Genomic DNA, 14,882 nt, shown 5'->3' with positions numbered 1-14,882 from the left:
TGGATATCCTGCCCCTGTGGATATCCCCCTCCACCGGCATCCTGCCCCATGGACCTTCTGCCCCATAGCCACCCCTTCCCGCCCTAGGGATACCCCCACCCCATGGACAGCCCACCCCATGGACAACCCTCCCCATAGACATCCCTCCCTGTGGCCCTCCTTCCCCATGGACATCCTGTCCCATCAAACGCCCACCTCCATAGAGGTCCCTCCCGTAAACATCCCTCCCCACAGACCTCCCACCCCATCGATGTCCCTCCCCACAGACATCCTACACCATAGATGACCCTCCCATAGTCATCCCACCCCACAGCCCTCCCTCCCCATTGACCTCCTGCCCTATCGCCATCCCTCCCTATGGACCTCCTTCCCCACAGACCTATCCTATGGCACTCCCTCCCCCTGGACCTCCCACCCCAAAGACATCCCACCTCATGCCCCATGGACATCTCACTCCATTTACATCCTTCCCCATAGACATCCCCCCCCCCCCCCCCATAGCCCTCCCGCCCCATAGACATCCTACCCTATGGCTCTCCCTCCCCATGGACCTCCCACCCCACAGCCGTCCTGCTCCATATATGTCCCCTCCGTAGACTTCCCCCCACCCATTGACATCCCTCCCCATTGACGTCCTCCCCCACCGAAACATCCCACCCCATAGCCATCCCTCCCTTACAGACCTCCCACCCCATAGACGTCCCTCCCCATAGACGCTTTACCCTATGGCCCTACCTCCCCATGGACCTCCTGCCCAATGGACATCCCTCCCTATGGCCCTACCTCCCCATGGACGTCCTGCCCCATAGACCTCCCTTCCCATGGACCTCCCACCCCATAGACCTCCCTCCCCACCTCCCAGCCCTTCCAGCTATGGGGTCGGGTGGCGCAGGGCCGCCTGATGGCACCGTCCCAGCATGGCTCTGGCCATTTATTGATCTCCAGCCCTGGGGCTGGGGATGCCCCCTCACCACGGCAGCCTCTGCCCCCGCCAGTCCCAGAAGGTGCCGTTGCTGGAGGCCGAGAGGCCGGCGAGGACGCGCAGGACGCCCTGGGTGCTCTCCTCCATCGTCACCGGGCCCTGCAGGGACAAGGACAGCGGCGCTGAGCCCCTCGTGCACGCCCAGAAGGGGGCCCACTGCTCTGCGTCTTTTTTTTTGGAAAAAAATCCATTTTTGGGTGCGCAATAAAACAATTCCACGAGGCCAGGGAGAGGCCCCGGCCTCGCCAGCCTTCGGTCGGTGCAGGGTGACCCTAGCTTGGGGTGGCGATGCCCCACGGTGCGGCACCACGGCTGCTTGAGGGGCAGGCGAGCACGGGGCCGGGGTGCCCTCTGCTGACACATGGGCTCCAATGGAAACGAGAAAGTAATGCAGGAAATGGGAAAATAATACAGGAAATGGGGAAAATAACGTGAGAAACGGGGAAATAATGAGCGGTTAAAAGGAGAGCCCAGGACTGTCCTCTTGCTGTGGTATCATGGAGCCTGTGAGACCCGGGTGGGAGCCATGAGGAGGGAGGGCCATGGTGTGAGATATCCATGGGGCTCTGTATCTGTGGGGTGTGATATCCGTGGGGCACTATGGCTGTGGGGTGTGAGAGCCATGGGGGGGGGGGGGGGGGGGGGGGGGGTCGTTAAGTCTATGGGGCACAATAGTCATGGGGTGCGATATCCATGGGGTGCTATGTCCATGGGGCATGATACCCATGGGGGTGCTCTGTCCATGGGGCACTACGCCTATGGGGCACGATACCCATGGAGCGCTATATGCATGGGGCATGATACCTACGGGGCATTATGTCCATGGGATGCTACAATACCCATGGGGTACTCTGTCCGTGGGGTGCTACGTCTATGGGGCACGATACCCATAGAGCTTTATGCCCATGGGGCACAACACCCGCAGGACGTTACGGCGCGGCGCTGTCGGTGCCCCCATCCCTCACCGACTCGCGCCCCGGCGCTGGCTCCACGCAGCCTGGGTCGATGGCCACGCAGAGGATCCCGCTGTCGCCGTACTGCAGGGCCTGGCACTTCGTCAGCATGTTCAGCGCTGCCTGCGGGGACAGCGGCACCGTCGGGGGGTGGCCGGCAGGTGGGTGAGGACCCCGTAGGGGTGACCCTGCACCCCTCCCCAGGGCCGTACCTTGCTGCAGCGGTAGGAGATGTCCTGCGCGTCCCCCCAGGCCGCCGCCACCCCAATGGAGCCCATGGCGCTGGAGACATTGACCACGGCTGCACGGCTGCAGCTCAGCCCCTGCCCGCGCCCGGCTTCCGCTGCCTCCCGCAGCAGGGGCAGGAAGGCCTGGGGGGGGGCATGGCTGTCACCCCTGGGCCTCGACCCCATAGTTTTGGGGTCGGGCAGCCTCCCCACCCCCCCCCCCACCCCAAGCCCTACCTGTGTGACCTGCAGGGGCCCGACAGTGTTGGTGGCGTAGAGCAGCGCCATGTTCTCGGCCGTCTCGGTTTCCAGCGTGCTGCGGCGCCGCGCGCCCGCGTTGTTGATCAGGAGGCCGAGGCCGGCGCCACGCAGCTCCTCCTGCACCCGGCCCGCCGCCGCGCCGATACTGCCCGCGTCCGTCACGTCTGCGGGGGGGACAGCGTGGGGACACCCACAGGGAGACCACGAGGACATCCATGGGGACACTCATGGGGATACTAATGGGGAACCCACGGGGACCCCCATGGGGCAATTCCACAAGGACACCCACAGGGACACCCACAGGGACATCCATGGGTACACCATGGGGACATCCCTGGGGACAGTCATGGGGAACCCAAAGGGAAAAACTCCACAAGGACACTCATGGCGACAACACCACAAGGCCACCCATGGGAACACCCATGGGGATACCACCACAAGGACACCCCCAGGGACACGCTGGTGGCCGCAGCTGGTGCATGAAGCTCTGAGGGGTGCCCTGAGGCAGTTCCTGGGCACTGGGCGGCCCCGGTTGGGGGGACGGTGTTGGGGTGGACAGGATTTTGGGGGACAGTGTTCTGGGGGACAGGGTTTTGGAGCGCTGGCACCTACCGAGGGGCAGGACCACGAGGCTGGGGGAGCCCAGAGCCAGCTCGTTGAGAGCCTGAGGGAGGAACGGGGCTGAGAGGGCGGCACCAGGAGCCCCATGGGGCAAGGTATGGGGCAGGTGGTGCCTGCTGCGGCGCCCTGCAACACCCAGCAGCACTGCCACCGCCGGCGGCACCTCCACTTCCACCACTACCATCCCCACCACATTCTCCAACAAATCCATCCCCACCACCTCAACCACCTCCACCAATACCATCCCCACCCTCCCCACCCCCACCACCAGTACCATCCCCACTGCCACCACTTCCAGCTTCTCCACCATCCCCACCAGCAATAACACCATCCCCACCACCTCCTCCACCACCCCCACCACCTCCACCCCCACCACCTCCACCACCACCACCTCCACCACCAACACTTCCACCACCACCACCTCCACCCCTACCACAACCTCCACCTCCTCCACCATCCCCAGCAACACCTCCACCAACACATCTCCACCACCATCACCATCCCCACCACCACCATCCCTACCACCTCCACCATCCCCACCACCATCCCCACGATCACCACCAGCACCACCACCATCATCCCCACCACCTCCTCCGCCACCATCACCAAGACCACCACCTCCTCCACCATTCCCATGACCTCCTCCACCAATACTTCCACCACCACTACCTCCACCCCCACCACCACAACCCCCCCAACCCCTCCCCACCCCCCATCACAGCGACACCTCGCAGCACTGCCCCCACCATGGTGACTGCCCCAACCCCCCCCCCCCCCCCAGGTCCCCACCTTTCCGTCGGGGTCGGTGCAGGCGGCGAAGAGGCGCCGCGGGGGGCTCGGCAGCTCCAGGAAGCGTTTGACCAGCCCCAGCCCCACGCCACCATCACAGCCAGTCACCAGCACGTGCTGGGCTCCAGGCCCCTCCATGCCGCCCTCCTGCCCCACGGCTGCCCCACGGCTGCCCCACGGCGCTGATGTCACCACCACGTGTTGGGGCAGGACGGCCGCCCCCAAACCCTTGGGAAACGGCCCCGTAATTGTCGGGGTGGTGCCGGGGACGCCCTGGGAGGAGTGGGGAGGGATTGGCAACGTCACCCCACGTGGGGGGGGGGGCCTCAGCACCCCAAATTTTGGGTGGGGGGACAGGGACAGGGCCCCCCCCCGGTTCCAATGGAGGCGCAGACGGGGCTAATTACAGTACAACCTTTATTAATACTGGAATCTTCACAGTGCATTCGTTACTCGTAGCAGTGACTATTTAAATCAAGGGCTCAAGGGGGGGGGGATAGGGGACGTTACCACCAAAAAATAATAAAATAAAATTAAAAAGTTAAAAAAAAAAAAGAGGGGGGAGAAAAGAAAGAAACGTGGCCGAAGGGTGGGGGGAAGCGGAGACGGGAGCACGGGGGGAAATAAATTAAAAAAAAAAGAAAGTAAAGGAGCGGGTTAACAACAGCACCAGAAAAATTACTTCAGTCGAAAGACAATTTTTTTTTTCTCTTTTCCAAGGAATTTTTGCTCTCTGTACAAAATGAGAAGGACCCCCCCACCCCGCCCCCAACCCCAGACGTTTGTCACTTGTCATCAGCGCTTGGGGTCACGACAGGGGAGACGGGGCCGGACGGTGGCTACGAGGTTACTCCTAGGCGGGGGCGAGCTATGTACAGGGGGGGGGGCCGGGGCCAGGCTGTGCTGCCCCGGGGCTGGCGTCGCCCCCCCCGCGGGATGGGGACGGGACGGGGATGGGGATGGATGGGTCCTGCGCTGGGGGGGGACGGGGGGAGAAAGGGTGAAAGGGAGAGGAGGAGGAAGGGGGGGCAGGGGGAAGGAAGGAGAAAGAAGTTGGGAGAGGAAGAGGAGGGAGCAGGGCGCAGAATGGACTGAGGAAAGGGGAGATGGGCAGGGTGATGGAGGAGGACATGGGGAGATGGAGGGGGAGATGGGGAGAGGGAGGGGGAGATTGGAAGGCAGATGGGGAGATGGAGAAGGAGATGGGGAGGGAGACGGACAAAGAGATGGGGAAGGAGATGGAGGGGGAGATGGATAGATGTAGAGAAATGGAGAGAGAGATGGAGAGATGGAGGGGGTGATGGAGGGGGACATGGGGAGATGGAGAGGGAGGAGGAGAGACGGAAAGAAATGTAGAAAGATGGAGAGATGGAGGGGGAGATGGGGAGATGCGGAGGGGGAGATGGGGAGGGGGAGATGGGGCGATGGAGGGGGAGAGATGGAGTGGGAGATGGGAAGGGAGATGGGGAGATGGAGGGAGAGATGGGGAGAAAGATGGGGAGATGGAGAGATGGAAGGAGATGGGAGATGGAGAGGGAGATGGAGGGGGAGAGGGAGAGGGAGAAAGGGAGATGGAGGGGGACGTGTGGCGATGGAGAGATGGAGAGGGAGACGGATGGGGAGATGGAGCAGGAACAGGAGAGCGCAAGACACGGGCGCGAGACGGCAGCACACTACGGAATTAACGAAAGGAACCCAAAAACGTGAGGAAGGAAAGAAAAACAAGGTGGGGAAGGGACCAACAGAGGCGGTGACCAGCGTGAGGACGGGGCTGGGGGGGCGCTGTGCCCTGCTGCGGCTGGGGGTCCCTGCGCCCCCCCGGGGGCTCCCATCCCCGTGTGCCCAGCTGTGCGCCGCCGCCGCGTCCCCGCGGGCACCATCACGATATCCGTGGGGCCGACCTGTCATTGGTGACGGTCCTGCGCAGGCGCACGCCGCGCCGGATGGCCACCAGCATGTCTTCAGCCGGGGGGTCCATGGCAGGCGCGGGGGGTGGTGCGGGGGTCTCCTCCAGCGCGGTGGGGAAGGGGAACTGCCCCTCGCCCAGGGCACGGGCGCCGGCCACCAGCTCACCAATCTTCTCCACCAGGCTGTGCCGGTTGGCGGCCAGCTGCCGGTCCTCCTCATCCTCCTCATCCTCCTCCTCCTCCTCAGCGGCGCCGGTGCCACGTGGCGCTGCGCCAGGGTAGATGGGGATCTCGGCCGCGCTACCACTGCCCCACGCCGTGTTGGGGAGGCTCAAGCGCTTGGGTGAGGCTTTGGCAAAATCCACGGGGCCGGGCGAGGCGTCCTCGGCGTAGAACACGCACTCCTCGCTGCCCACCCGCGTGGGGCCGGTGTAGGCGGGCGAGTCGGGCACCGTGGGGGTCTTGACAGGGACGATGGGCGGGCGGATGGGGATGGGGCCGGCATTGGAGAGCGTGCGGCGCACCGAGGGCTTGGTGGAGGGCGTGCGGCGGATGGTGGCCACCCCTGGTGTGGTGCCGGCCGGCAGGCTGGTGCCGCTGGGCAGCCCGGCGGTGGACGCGGGGCGCTTGGTCTGGATCATGCGCCGGTAGTTCTGGGCGATGTTGCTGTTGCGCGGGATGGTGGAGGACTTGTCGAAGTCGCTCTGGGGCTCGCACTCCACGTCGCCATTCACCGAGTAGCAGTCGTAGTCGGAGCCTGCGGGCACCGAGCGGGGTCACGGGCGGCCCCGGGCTCGCAACCGCGAGCACCCCGACGGCCGCCTCTGTGTGCCATGCCACCAACATGACACTTCATGGCCACACAATGCCACGGCCATCGTGGCACAATGGCCACCACCAGTGCTATCAGCTGTAACTTTGGTGGCCAACTTGGCCCCAAAAAATACCCAAAGGGCCCGGGTCCCCCTGCTTCACGCTCCCGTCGCTGCGTGCCGCAGCACTGTGCGCACCGATGGGTGCGACCACCACCTCCACATGCCCTTCCCACCCCCAGCCCCAAATCCACGAGCTGCAATGGGGTGCCCCCCTCCTCCCCACCCTGTGTTGGTGCAGGGCCAAAGGGATCGGGTCCGGGCTCGTGCCCTCTTGCGAAACCAGAGCGAAGCCTTGCAATTGGAGCAACGCAACCGGGTGGGACCTCGGTGCCCACGCGGGGTGGGGAAGGCAGTGCCTCCTGCTCCACCCTGCCGTGAGCCCAGTGCCTCTCACGCAACACCCAGGGGCACAAACCAGCCTCAGCGCCCCCTCCCCAAAGTCTGGGGACGCCCCGGGGTGCCCCCTGGGTACCTTGGGAGGGGATGGTGTCCTCGGAGCAGGACGGGGTGGTGGTCTGTGTGCTGTAGCCGCTGGAGTACTGCAGCGAGTCCCGGCTGCTCTTCTGGTGCTCCAGGCTCAGCCCCCGTGTCAACACCATGGCCAGGTCGCTGGCGGCGGGGGACACCTCCTCGCCGTGCTGCGGGGGCGAGGTGGCTCTGTCAGCCCCCCAAGGAACCCGCAGACCACCCCAAGAGCCCAGCACTGCTGTGCTCGCCCCCACGGTACCTTGGCGGCGATGGTGGCCGGCGACATTCGGGGTCTGGGGGTGTCCTCGGCGCCCATGCCCGGGTAGGCGCCCGTGGCCGAGCCCACCTCGGCCTCCCGCAGGTGCTCCACGCGGTCCTTGCGCCGCTGCAGGGTGCTGACGGCGGGCTGGTCGTAGGGGCTGGCCTTGGACCAATCCTGTGAGCACCGAGGCACGGGGTGGGGGGGACGCGGGGAACGGTCCCCAGCTTGGGCGCCGTTCCGCTCGGGATGGAGGGGAGGAGGAGAGCGGCGAAGGCTTCACCCTGGGGGCCGTGGGGGAGGGAGGACTCACCGAGGTGGGGGAGCTGCACTCGCTGACCGACTGGCAGGTCTCCGAGGCCTCTGAGGACGCCGAGCTGGAGGACTTCTGTTGTGCCCCGGGGTCCAGGAGCAGCAGCGAGCGCAGGGGGGCAGAGAGCGCACCTGGTGAGCCAGTGCCGTGCCTGCCGCACCCACTCCCACCCCGCGAGCGGGTCCAGAGGGCCCTGGGGCATCCTCGGTGCCCGGGGGGGGGAAAGCATTTATTTGGGGACACTACCAAGTGGCTCCCCAAAAGCTTGGGATGATTAGGACATGGCAAGAGGGCACGGGGGGGGGGGGGGGGGGCGCAGTTTCTCCTGCAGCATCCCCCACGTTCACCTCCCAACACGGCCAGAAGCGCACACTGGGGGGTTGCGCCCATTTTACAGATGGGAAAACTGAGGCCTGGGAGCCCCATTTCTCCTCTCCCCATCCTCCCCTCTCCCCGCACCTGGCTGGTGATGTCCGAGGGCATCGGGGAGGGCGGCTTGGAGTAGGCGGCGTCCTGCGAGATGAAGCCAGAGTCGTGCGAGGAGACGCTGGAGAGCCGTGTGCCGGCGCTGGCCGGCTGGGCCAGGCTGCGGTAGCGGTAGGTGGAGGAGGGCGAGCACGTCTGCGCCCCCCCGGGCCATGGGAGGCCACCCTTGGCACTGCTGACGCTGCTGGGGGGGCACGTCGGGGGGGCGAGGGCAGCAGGGAGGGCAGAGGAAGGAGAGGACGGCTTGAGAACAAGGTTCAGCACGCTAGTCCGTGGGGATGGGAGCTGTGGGTGGGGGCTCCCAGGACCAGTCCCTCTGCATTACTGGGCACCAGTCGGGCACCTGGCGAGCTTCCCCGCAGGCCACCATTAGTCTCCAGGGTTAACAACGCACCTGCACATGCTGGATTTGCGGGAGCTGGAGCTGCTTGGCGAGGACGGGGGGGTCTGGTAGGACCAGCTGTAGTCGGAGCCCTTCAGGTCCTTGATCACCTGCGGCAGGGAGCGGGTTGGAGCCCCCCCAGGGCAGCGTCCCCCCCTTAGCCCACCCCGTCCCCCCCCGCTGACCTGCTCGCTGGCGGGGGGCAGCTTGTGGGGCTCGGCGGTGAGCACGGCCAGGTCGTCAATGATGCCCTGCAGGTGGGTGATCTCCCCCAGCATGGTGAGCTCCCCGTTCTGAGCCGGGCGAGGGGACGGGGACATCAGCACCCGATGGTGGTGGACCCCCCCCAGAAATCCACCCCCCCCAAGGGAGGCCATGGCTTACCACTACGGGCTGCAGGAAGGCGATGAAGGTGCAGAAGCGGCCCCGCTCCTCAATGAGCGCCCGGCGCACCGCCTGCTTCTCCGTCTCCTCCAGCAGCAGGTACATGTCGTTGACGTCCTGCAGCGCCGTGTCCAGCTGGGGCTGCAGGTCCCCCTTCCCTGCCGGGGGGACACCGGGGGGGGGACATCAGGCATGGCTGCATCATGGGCCGGGGGCCCTGTCCCACTCCCCATGGAGGGTGAGCCAACGAGGGGTGCGGATGGATGGGGACATCGCTGGCTGGGTGGGAACATGGCCATCCAGATGGGGACATCGCCATCCGTATGGGGACATGGCCATCTGGATGGGGACATGGCCATCCAAAGGGGGATATGGCCACGCAAATGGGGACATGGCCGTCTGGATCGGGGGGACATTGTCACCCAAATGGGGACATGGCCATCCAAAGGGGGACACCACTGTCCAGATAGGGACATCGCCGATTGGATGGGGACATGGCCATCCAACTGGGGACATCGCCATCCAAAGGGGGACATTGCTAGCTCTATGGGGACATCGCCGTCGGATGGGGACATCGCCACCCAACTGGGGACACGGCCATCCAAATGGCGACATCACTGGCTGGCTGGGAACATTGCCATCCCCACGGATTGTGGTGGTGGCGGCGGGGGGGAGGTAGCATGAGCAGGGCAGAGCGGGGACGGACGGATGGACAGGCAGACAGACGGACAGACAGACAAAGCCCCAGCAAAAGGGAAGAGCCGGGGGGGGGGGGGGGGGAAGGCGGGGATGGGGGGACACGGGGATGACATCTTTGGGGGGGGGTGTCCTTGGCTTTCGCCCAAGGTGGGGACACAGATAAGGAAGCAGAGGGGGGGGCAGTGGTTCACTTACCCAGCAGCTCTACGGGGAGGACGCGGAGGGGAGGAGGAGAGGGAAGGAGACAGAGAGAGAGAGAGAGAGAGAGAGAGAGATGTGAAACGCCGGCTGGCCCCCCCGCGCCCCCCGCCCCGCCGCCGCCGCTCCCCCGCTACCTTTGCGAGCCTTCTTCTGCAGCTTGAGCGTGTCCGAGGACTTCTTCTTGATCTCGTGGCGGGCCCGCTTGTACTCTGCGGGCACAGGGGCGGGGTGGGACCAAGCATCCCCCCCCCCCCCAAAAAGCAGCCCCCCCCCCCCACCCCAAAACGTGCCCCCCCACCTTTGGCGTGGTCCTTGTCCAGCTGGTTGGCGGCTTTCTTCCAGTCCTCGATCCTGTCCTGCAGGGGGGTGATCAGGCTCTCCATGAGGGCGCTGCAGCGGGGGCGCAAAACGAGAGGTGGGAGCGGGGCCGACACCGCCCCCCCCCCCCCGGGGTGGGGTGGGAAAAATCCCTGGGGAGGCTCCCGGGGGGTTCCCAGCTCGCCACCGCGGCACCTACTTGGTGAACTGCCGGAGCTTGGCCTCGATGCTGCGGTGCCGCATGCACATGCGGGTGAGCGCGGAGCCGATGTCCCGCGTGGCCCCTGGGGGTCAGAGCGGGGCCCACTGAGCGTCGGGGGCGGCCAGCGGGGTCTGGGGGCTCCCCCCACCCCCCGGTTAAATGCATACATCGATAGCCACTGCGGGGCTCCCTGAGCGGTACATTTTGGGGCTCTGCAAAGAAGCCGCCCCCGTTTGGCAGGCAGGCAGCCGTTAACTCTGAAGCCTAATGGTGGCCACAGGGGGGCAGCGCCGCAGATCCCGCAGAGCGCCGTCAGAAATCCCTGCCCGCGGGCCGGGCAGCGGGGTGCTGCCTCCCCGCACCCCAAAAAGCCCCAGGTGAAGCATCTGAAACCTGCTCTGGTCCCGCAGCGGGGGCCGTGGGGGCACCCCTCAGCTCCCTCCTCCCCATCCGCCCCCCACGCCGCGCCGTGTCCCCCTGCCACCTCCACCCGGGCACCTGGAGCAGCCCCCCCCTCGATGCCCTAATCCCACTGCTGGGGGCTGGGAGACAAATCTGATTGTGGCTCAGGCCTTCCTCCTCCTCTCCTCTCCTCCTCCTCCTCCTCCTTCTCCTCCTCCTCCTCCTCCTCCCCAGCAGCTCCAGATGGCCGGGGTGCCGCCGGCACCATCTGCTTGGCAGCCCAGTGGCGCCTGCGCAGGGGCAGCCCCGGCCCGGGGGGGGGGGGACGACATGATGCTGTGACCCCCCCCTTACCACCAGCCCCCCATGTCCCCCCCCAGGTCCTACCTCGGGTGTTGGTGGCCATGTCAGCCACTTTCTGGAAGGCGTCCAGGAAGGCGACCGCGGCCAGCACTGTGGTCCTGGGGGGGGGGCAGGGACACCGGTATCACCCCCCGGTTGGGGGGGGGACGGGTCCGGCACCGTGCCCCCCCCGTCATCCCCCTGCTGACCACTCACCTGAGCTGGGAGTGCAGCTTGGTGGCCTTCGAGTTGAAGTCCTCCCAGATGGGGTAGGAGCTCTGCAAGGGGGGAGGCGGCCGTCAGACCCCGCGCCTCGGGCACAGCCCCCCCCAGCCTCCCCCGGGGGTGGGGGGCAGGCAGCTCGGGGACGGGCACAGCCTCGGTGGCCGGCAGAGGCTGAGCGCTCGCCCCGTCCTCCACCGCCTCTTCCTCCCTGCCCTCCACACCCCGAGATTTCCCCCTTCCATCCTTGGCCTTCGGAGACCTCATCGCCGGGCCGGGAGCTCCAGGAGAGGCTGCCCCGGCCTCCAGCCTCCAGCCTGGCCGTGGAGGTGAGGCTCAAAGGGACAGGGAGAGGGCGCAGGTGCCGGGGGACCATCCCGGTGCCATCCCAGTAAAACCAGTGGCAGAACGAGTCCATCCCAGTGCCGGGGGTGTCTTGAGGTCAGTCCCAGCGAGGCTGATCCCGGTGCCATCGCATGGTGAGGCCATCGAGGAGCCGCCATCGTGGCGAGGCCGGTCCCGGTGCCGTTAACCCTGGTGCCACCTCGGTGAGGCAAGTCCTGGTGCCAACCCGGCGTCACCGTCCCAGTGCCGTGTGTCCCAGCAGTCATCCCACGGCCGTCCCGGCGAGGCCATCCCAGAGAGGCCATCCTGGTGAGGCTGTCACGGCGAGGCCGTCACGGCGAGGCCATCTGATGGCAGTTCCAGGTTTGCGAAGTCCCTGGAGGTGGCTGTCGGTGCTCTGGTGGCACTTCTGTCCCGTTTGGGGACAGGGCTTGCGTGGAGCGGGGACACCGCTGGGTTTGGAGCCCTCGGGAGCCTCCCTTCCCTCGCGGGTCCGGCCGGCACGGTTGGAGGGTGCCGCCTGGTGCGTGACGTCCGTCGGGCCACAGCCACGTCCCCGGGCCACCTCCGTGCCAGGCCACCCGGGACGGAGCCGTGGGGCTGGCATCATCGTCCCCAGCCCTCTGGGGCACCGGGCAGGAGGAAGACGCGGATGAGGCCAGCAGGGACAAGGACAACGGGGACAAGGACATGCCAAGGTCACCTGGGGACGCTGCGCACCACGGAGAAGCCACCACGGACAAATCCACCGGCACCGAGACCACCACGGGGCTCCGCTGCCCTCCTTCCTCGAGCCACCAAGGGGGAGACAAAAAGCCACTGGCGTGCCCCCAAAGCCACCGAAATCACGTCCCTCTGCCCCGGTGTCACCGCCGCAGGTCCCCGCCGTGCCGGGCATGTTGCCGCGCTCCACGCCGGCACCGATTCTGTCCCCCTGTCCCACCGGTGCCCCGGGACGCCCATGTGGTGACACCGGCACCGGTGGGGACGCTGCGCCCATGGGGCCTCCGGTGCGCGGCAGGAGCGCAGCTGAAGCTGCAGCACGCTTTTTTTGGTTTTCTGCCCTTTTTTTGTAGTTTTTTTTTTTTAGCCTTCAGCCAACATCATGGAAACAGATCCAGCCCGGTACGCGGGTGCCTGGTGCCGGGGTGAGGGGCTCCTGCCCCCTCCCCCCTGGTGTCCCCACGGGGCTGGAGTCCCCGCTGTCACTGGCGTGGGGATGGTGGCTCGGGGCCGCGCCGTCCCCTCTGCGGCCACCGAGGGAACGGGGAAACTGAGGCAGGGGCTGCCCAGGAGGGGGGCGAAGGGCATTGGGAGGGTGAAGAGGGGGGGTTCCCCAAACCCACCCCCAAGCTTTTTGGGCACGGGAATTTCGGAGGCCGCAGCCAGCTCGGCCTCCCCGTCCTCCCCCGGCACCGCAGCCCCCTGGGGCTTTGGGGCCACCCCGTCACCCGTCCCCGTGCGCCACCGGGATTTTCTCACTGGGGGGCTCCCCCCCCCCCAAAACCCCCCCAATCCCAGCCCCGTGGGGACACCGCCGGCCCCCGAAGGGGTTAACCTCCTCCTCGGCGAGGCTTTTATTTTTTTATCCCCCCTCCCCTGCCTTGGCAATGACAGCATTGTCTGGCCGGGGCTGCAGCAGGGAGCGGGAGGAAGAGGAGGAGGAGGAGGAAGGAGGCAGCTCTCTTCCCCCCGGAGCGCCCAGGGGCAGCAGCCCCAGCGCTGGGGCCGGGCAGCGAGAAATTCCAACCCCCCCCGGCAAAAAAATCCCCATTTTGTTTTAAATCGAGCCCCAAAAAAATAATTAATAAAAATAAAAATAGAGAAATAAAGCCTTTTTTTTTGGGGGGGGGGCACCCAGCCTTTGCTCCCAAGGGAGGCGAAGCCCGGGGTGGGGGGCACACAAAGGTTCCCCCCCCCTCGGCGGCAAGCAGGGGGGAGCCGGGGGGGCTCGGGGGGAGTCCGGGGGGGGGGGGGGGTCCGGGGCTGCTGCCACCGCTCCGGGACCGCGGGGGGGGGGGGGCTCCGGTGGCAGCCCCGGGGTGGAGCGGGGACCCCCCGGTGGGGACGGGGGGCTCGGGGGGGGGGGGGGATCGGAGGGGTGTTGGGGGGGGTGCTGGGGGGGGGGGGGGCCCTACCTTCATGTCGTTAATGATGGCTTGGAAGAGCCCCCCGAGGGCTCCGCACTCCTTCTCCGCCGTCTCCATCGCGGCGGGCGCTGCGGCTGCCCGGGGCGGGGGGCGCCGCCGGGGGGGGCCGCGGGGGGGGCCAGGCTCGGGCTCGGGCTCGGGCTGCGCCGGGGGGGGGGGGGGGGGGGGGGGGGGGGGCTCAGCGGCGGGGGGGGGCGGCGGCGGCGGGGCCGGGCCGGCGGGGCCGGGGCTGGGGCTGGCGGCGGGGGGGCGGGCAGGGCATCGCCCCCCCCCGGGCTGTGCGGGGGCCCGGCCGCCCCCCTGGCGGCGGACGAACGGGACCGGGACCGGGAGCGGGGCCGGCACCGGGAATGGGGCCGGGGAGCGGAGCGCGGAGCCCCCGGGGCGGCGGCGGGGAGCGGGGCGGAGCGGGGCGGGCTCCGGAGCGGCACATGCGCCGCCCGCCCCCGGGGGGGGGCGAAGGGGGGGGCTGGGGGGGTTTTGGGGGGCGGAGGGGGGCCGGGGGCCGGCGGGGGACCCCCAGGGATGCGCGGGGTTAAGGGGTGGGGGGCGAGGTCAGCGGTGTGGGATGGGGGGGGGATCTGGGACACCCCCCCCCTCCGGGGGCGGCCCCGGGACACCCCCCCAAAGGGGTGGGGGAGGCTCGGGGGGGCTCTGGGGGTGGTGCTGGGGGTGCGGGGGGGGGGTGGAAAGGGGTTTGAGGGGTGTTGGGGATGTGCGTGGGGTGTTGGGGCTGGGGGGCGAGGGATGCTTTGGGGGTTGGGGGGGGGAACCAAGGGATGCTCGGGGCTGGGGGGGCTCCCCAAGGGTCTTCCCCACCCGGGGGTCCCACGCCTGGGTGCGCCGCAGGGATCCCCGGGGGGGCTCCGTGGCCGGTTTTGGGGTCCTGAGCTTGGGAAGCGTGGGAAGTCCGCAGGGAGACCCTGCCCCGACCCCAGCTGGGGTCTGGGGGGGTCCCAACGGCACCGAGCTGCACCCCGAGGGGGTGCTGGGGGTGCTGAGCCCGGCTTGGGACCACCGCCAGGGCATGGAGGGGGCTGCTGCCCCTATATCCCCTATCCAGCCATGAAAACAGCCCCAATATCCTGGTGGCC

The 14,882-nt window shown here is 67.4% G+C and overlaps 2 protein-coding genes across 5 annotated transcripts; both read right to left on the bottom strand.

Annotated features, from left to right (window-relative positions):
* Positions 1 to 910: 910 nt before the first annotated feature.
* On the bottom strand, positions 911 to 4,087 carry LOC125184632 (C-signal-like). Its single transcript, XM_067004718.1, has 6 exons — positions 3,834 to 4,087; positions 3,036 to 3,087; positions 2,400 to 2,587; positions 2,148 to 2,306; positions 1,948 to 2,058; positions 911 to 1,081 (listed from the first exon to the last, which is right to left on the bottom strand). Exons 1-6 carry the CDS (start codon positions 3,969 to 3,971, stop codon positions 968 to 970), a joined length of 762 nt encoding a protein of 253 aa, XP_066860819.1. The 5' UTR covers positions 3,972 to 4,087; the 3' UTR covers positions 911 to 967.
* Positions 4,088 to 4,233: 146 nt separating this feature from the next.
* MTSS2 (MTSS I-BAR domain containing 2) lies at positions 4,234 to 13,933 on the bottom strand. 4 transcript variants are annotated; one of them, XM_067004715.1, is made up of 14 exons: positions 13,777 to 13,933; positions 11,288 to 11,349; positions 11,117 to 11,190; positions 10,325 to 10,409; positions 10,106 to 10,197; positions 9,942 to 10,016; positions 8,908 to 9,065; positions 8,709 to 8,816; positions 8,536 to 8,633; positions 8,115 to 8,325; positions 7,656 to 7,730; positions 7,343 to 7,519; positions 7,088 to 7,253; positions 4,234 to 6,497 (listed from the first exon to the last, which is right to left on the bottom strand). In XM_067004715.1, exons 1-14 carry the CDS (start codon positions 13,843 to 13,845, stop codon positions 5,713 to 5,715), a joined length of 2,235 nt encoding a protein of 744 aa, XP_066860816.1. In that variant the 5' UTR covers positions 13,846 to 13,933; the 3' UTR covers positions 4,234 to 5,712. The 4 variants fall into 4 exon arrangements, with proteins under 4 accessions (XP_066860816.1, XP_066860817.1, XP_066860815.1 ...); XM_067004716.1 differs by having other exon boundaries at positions 8,115 to 8,322; XM_067004714.1 differs by lacking the exon at positions 13,777 to 13,933 and adding an exon at positions 12,342 to 13,441 and having other exon boundaries at positions 8,115 to 8,322.
* Positions 13,934 to 14,882: the final 949 nt, after the last annotated feature.

Source organism: Anser cygnoides, chromosome 12, assembly GCF_040182565.1.
Source record: "Anser cygnoides isolate HZ-2024a breed goose chromosome 12, Taihu_goose_T2T_genome, whole genome shotgun sequence".
NCBI lineage: Eukaryota > Metazoa > Chordata > Aves > Anseriformes > Anatidae > Anser > Anser cygnoides.
Note: the sequence above shows the minus strand (reverse complement) of the source record. Positions and strands in the feature narration are given on the sequence as shown.

What these genes read in the sequence shown, in the direction of transcription:
- LOC125184632 (XM_067004718.1), bottom strand. Translation starts at nt 3,971, where the DNA reads ATGGAGGGGCCTGGAGCCCAGCACGTGCTGGTGACTGGCTGTGATGGT. An exon ending in GCACCGACCCCGACGGAAAG is followed by an intron (nt 3,088 to 3,833) that starts GTGGGGACCTGG and finishes TTCCTCCCTCAG; the next exon opens with GCTCTCAACGAGCTGGCTCT. An exon ending in GGCCCCTGCAGGTCACACAG is followed by an intron (nt 2,307 to 2,399) that starts GTAGGGCTTGGG and finishes GCCCCCCCCCAG; the next exon opens with GCCTTCCTGCCCCTGCTGCG.
- MTSS2 (XM_067004713.1), bottom strand. Translation starts at nt 12,638, where the DNA reads ATGGGCGCAGCGTCCCCACCGGTGCCGGTGTCACCACATGGGCGTCCC. An exon ending in AAGCTCCGGCAGTTCACCAA is followed by an intron (nt 10,198 to 10,324) that starts GTAGGTGCCGCG and finishes CCCCCGCTGCAG; the next exon opens with CGCCCTCATGGAGAGCCTGA. An exon ending in CGGCCACCATCGCCGCCAAG is followed by an intron (nt 7,254 to 7,342) that starts GTACCGTGGGGG and finishes TCGCCCCCGCAG; the next exon opens with CACGGCGAGGAGGTGTCCCC.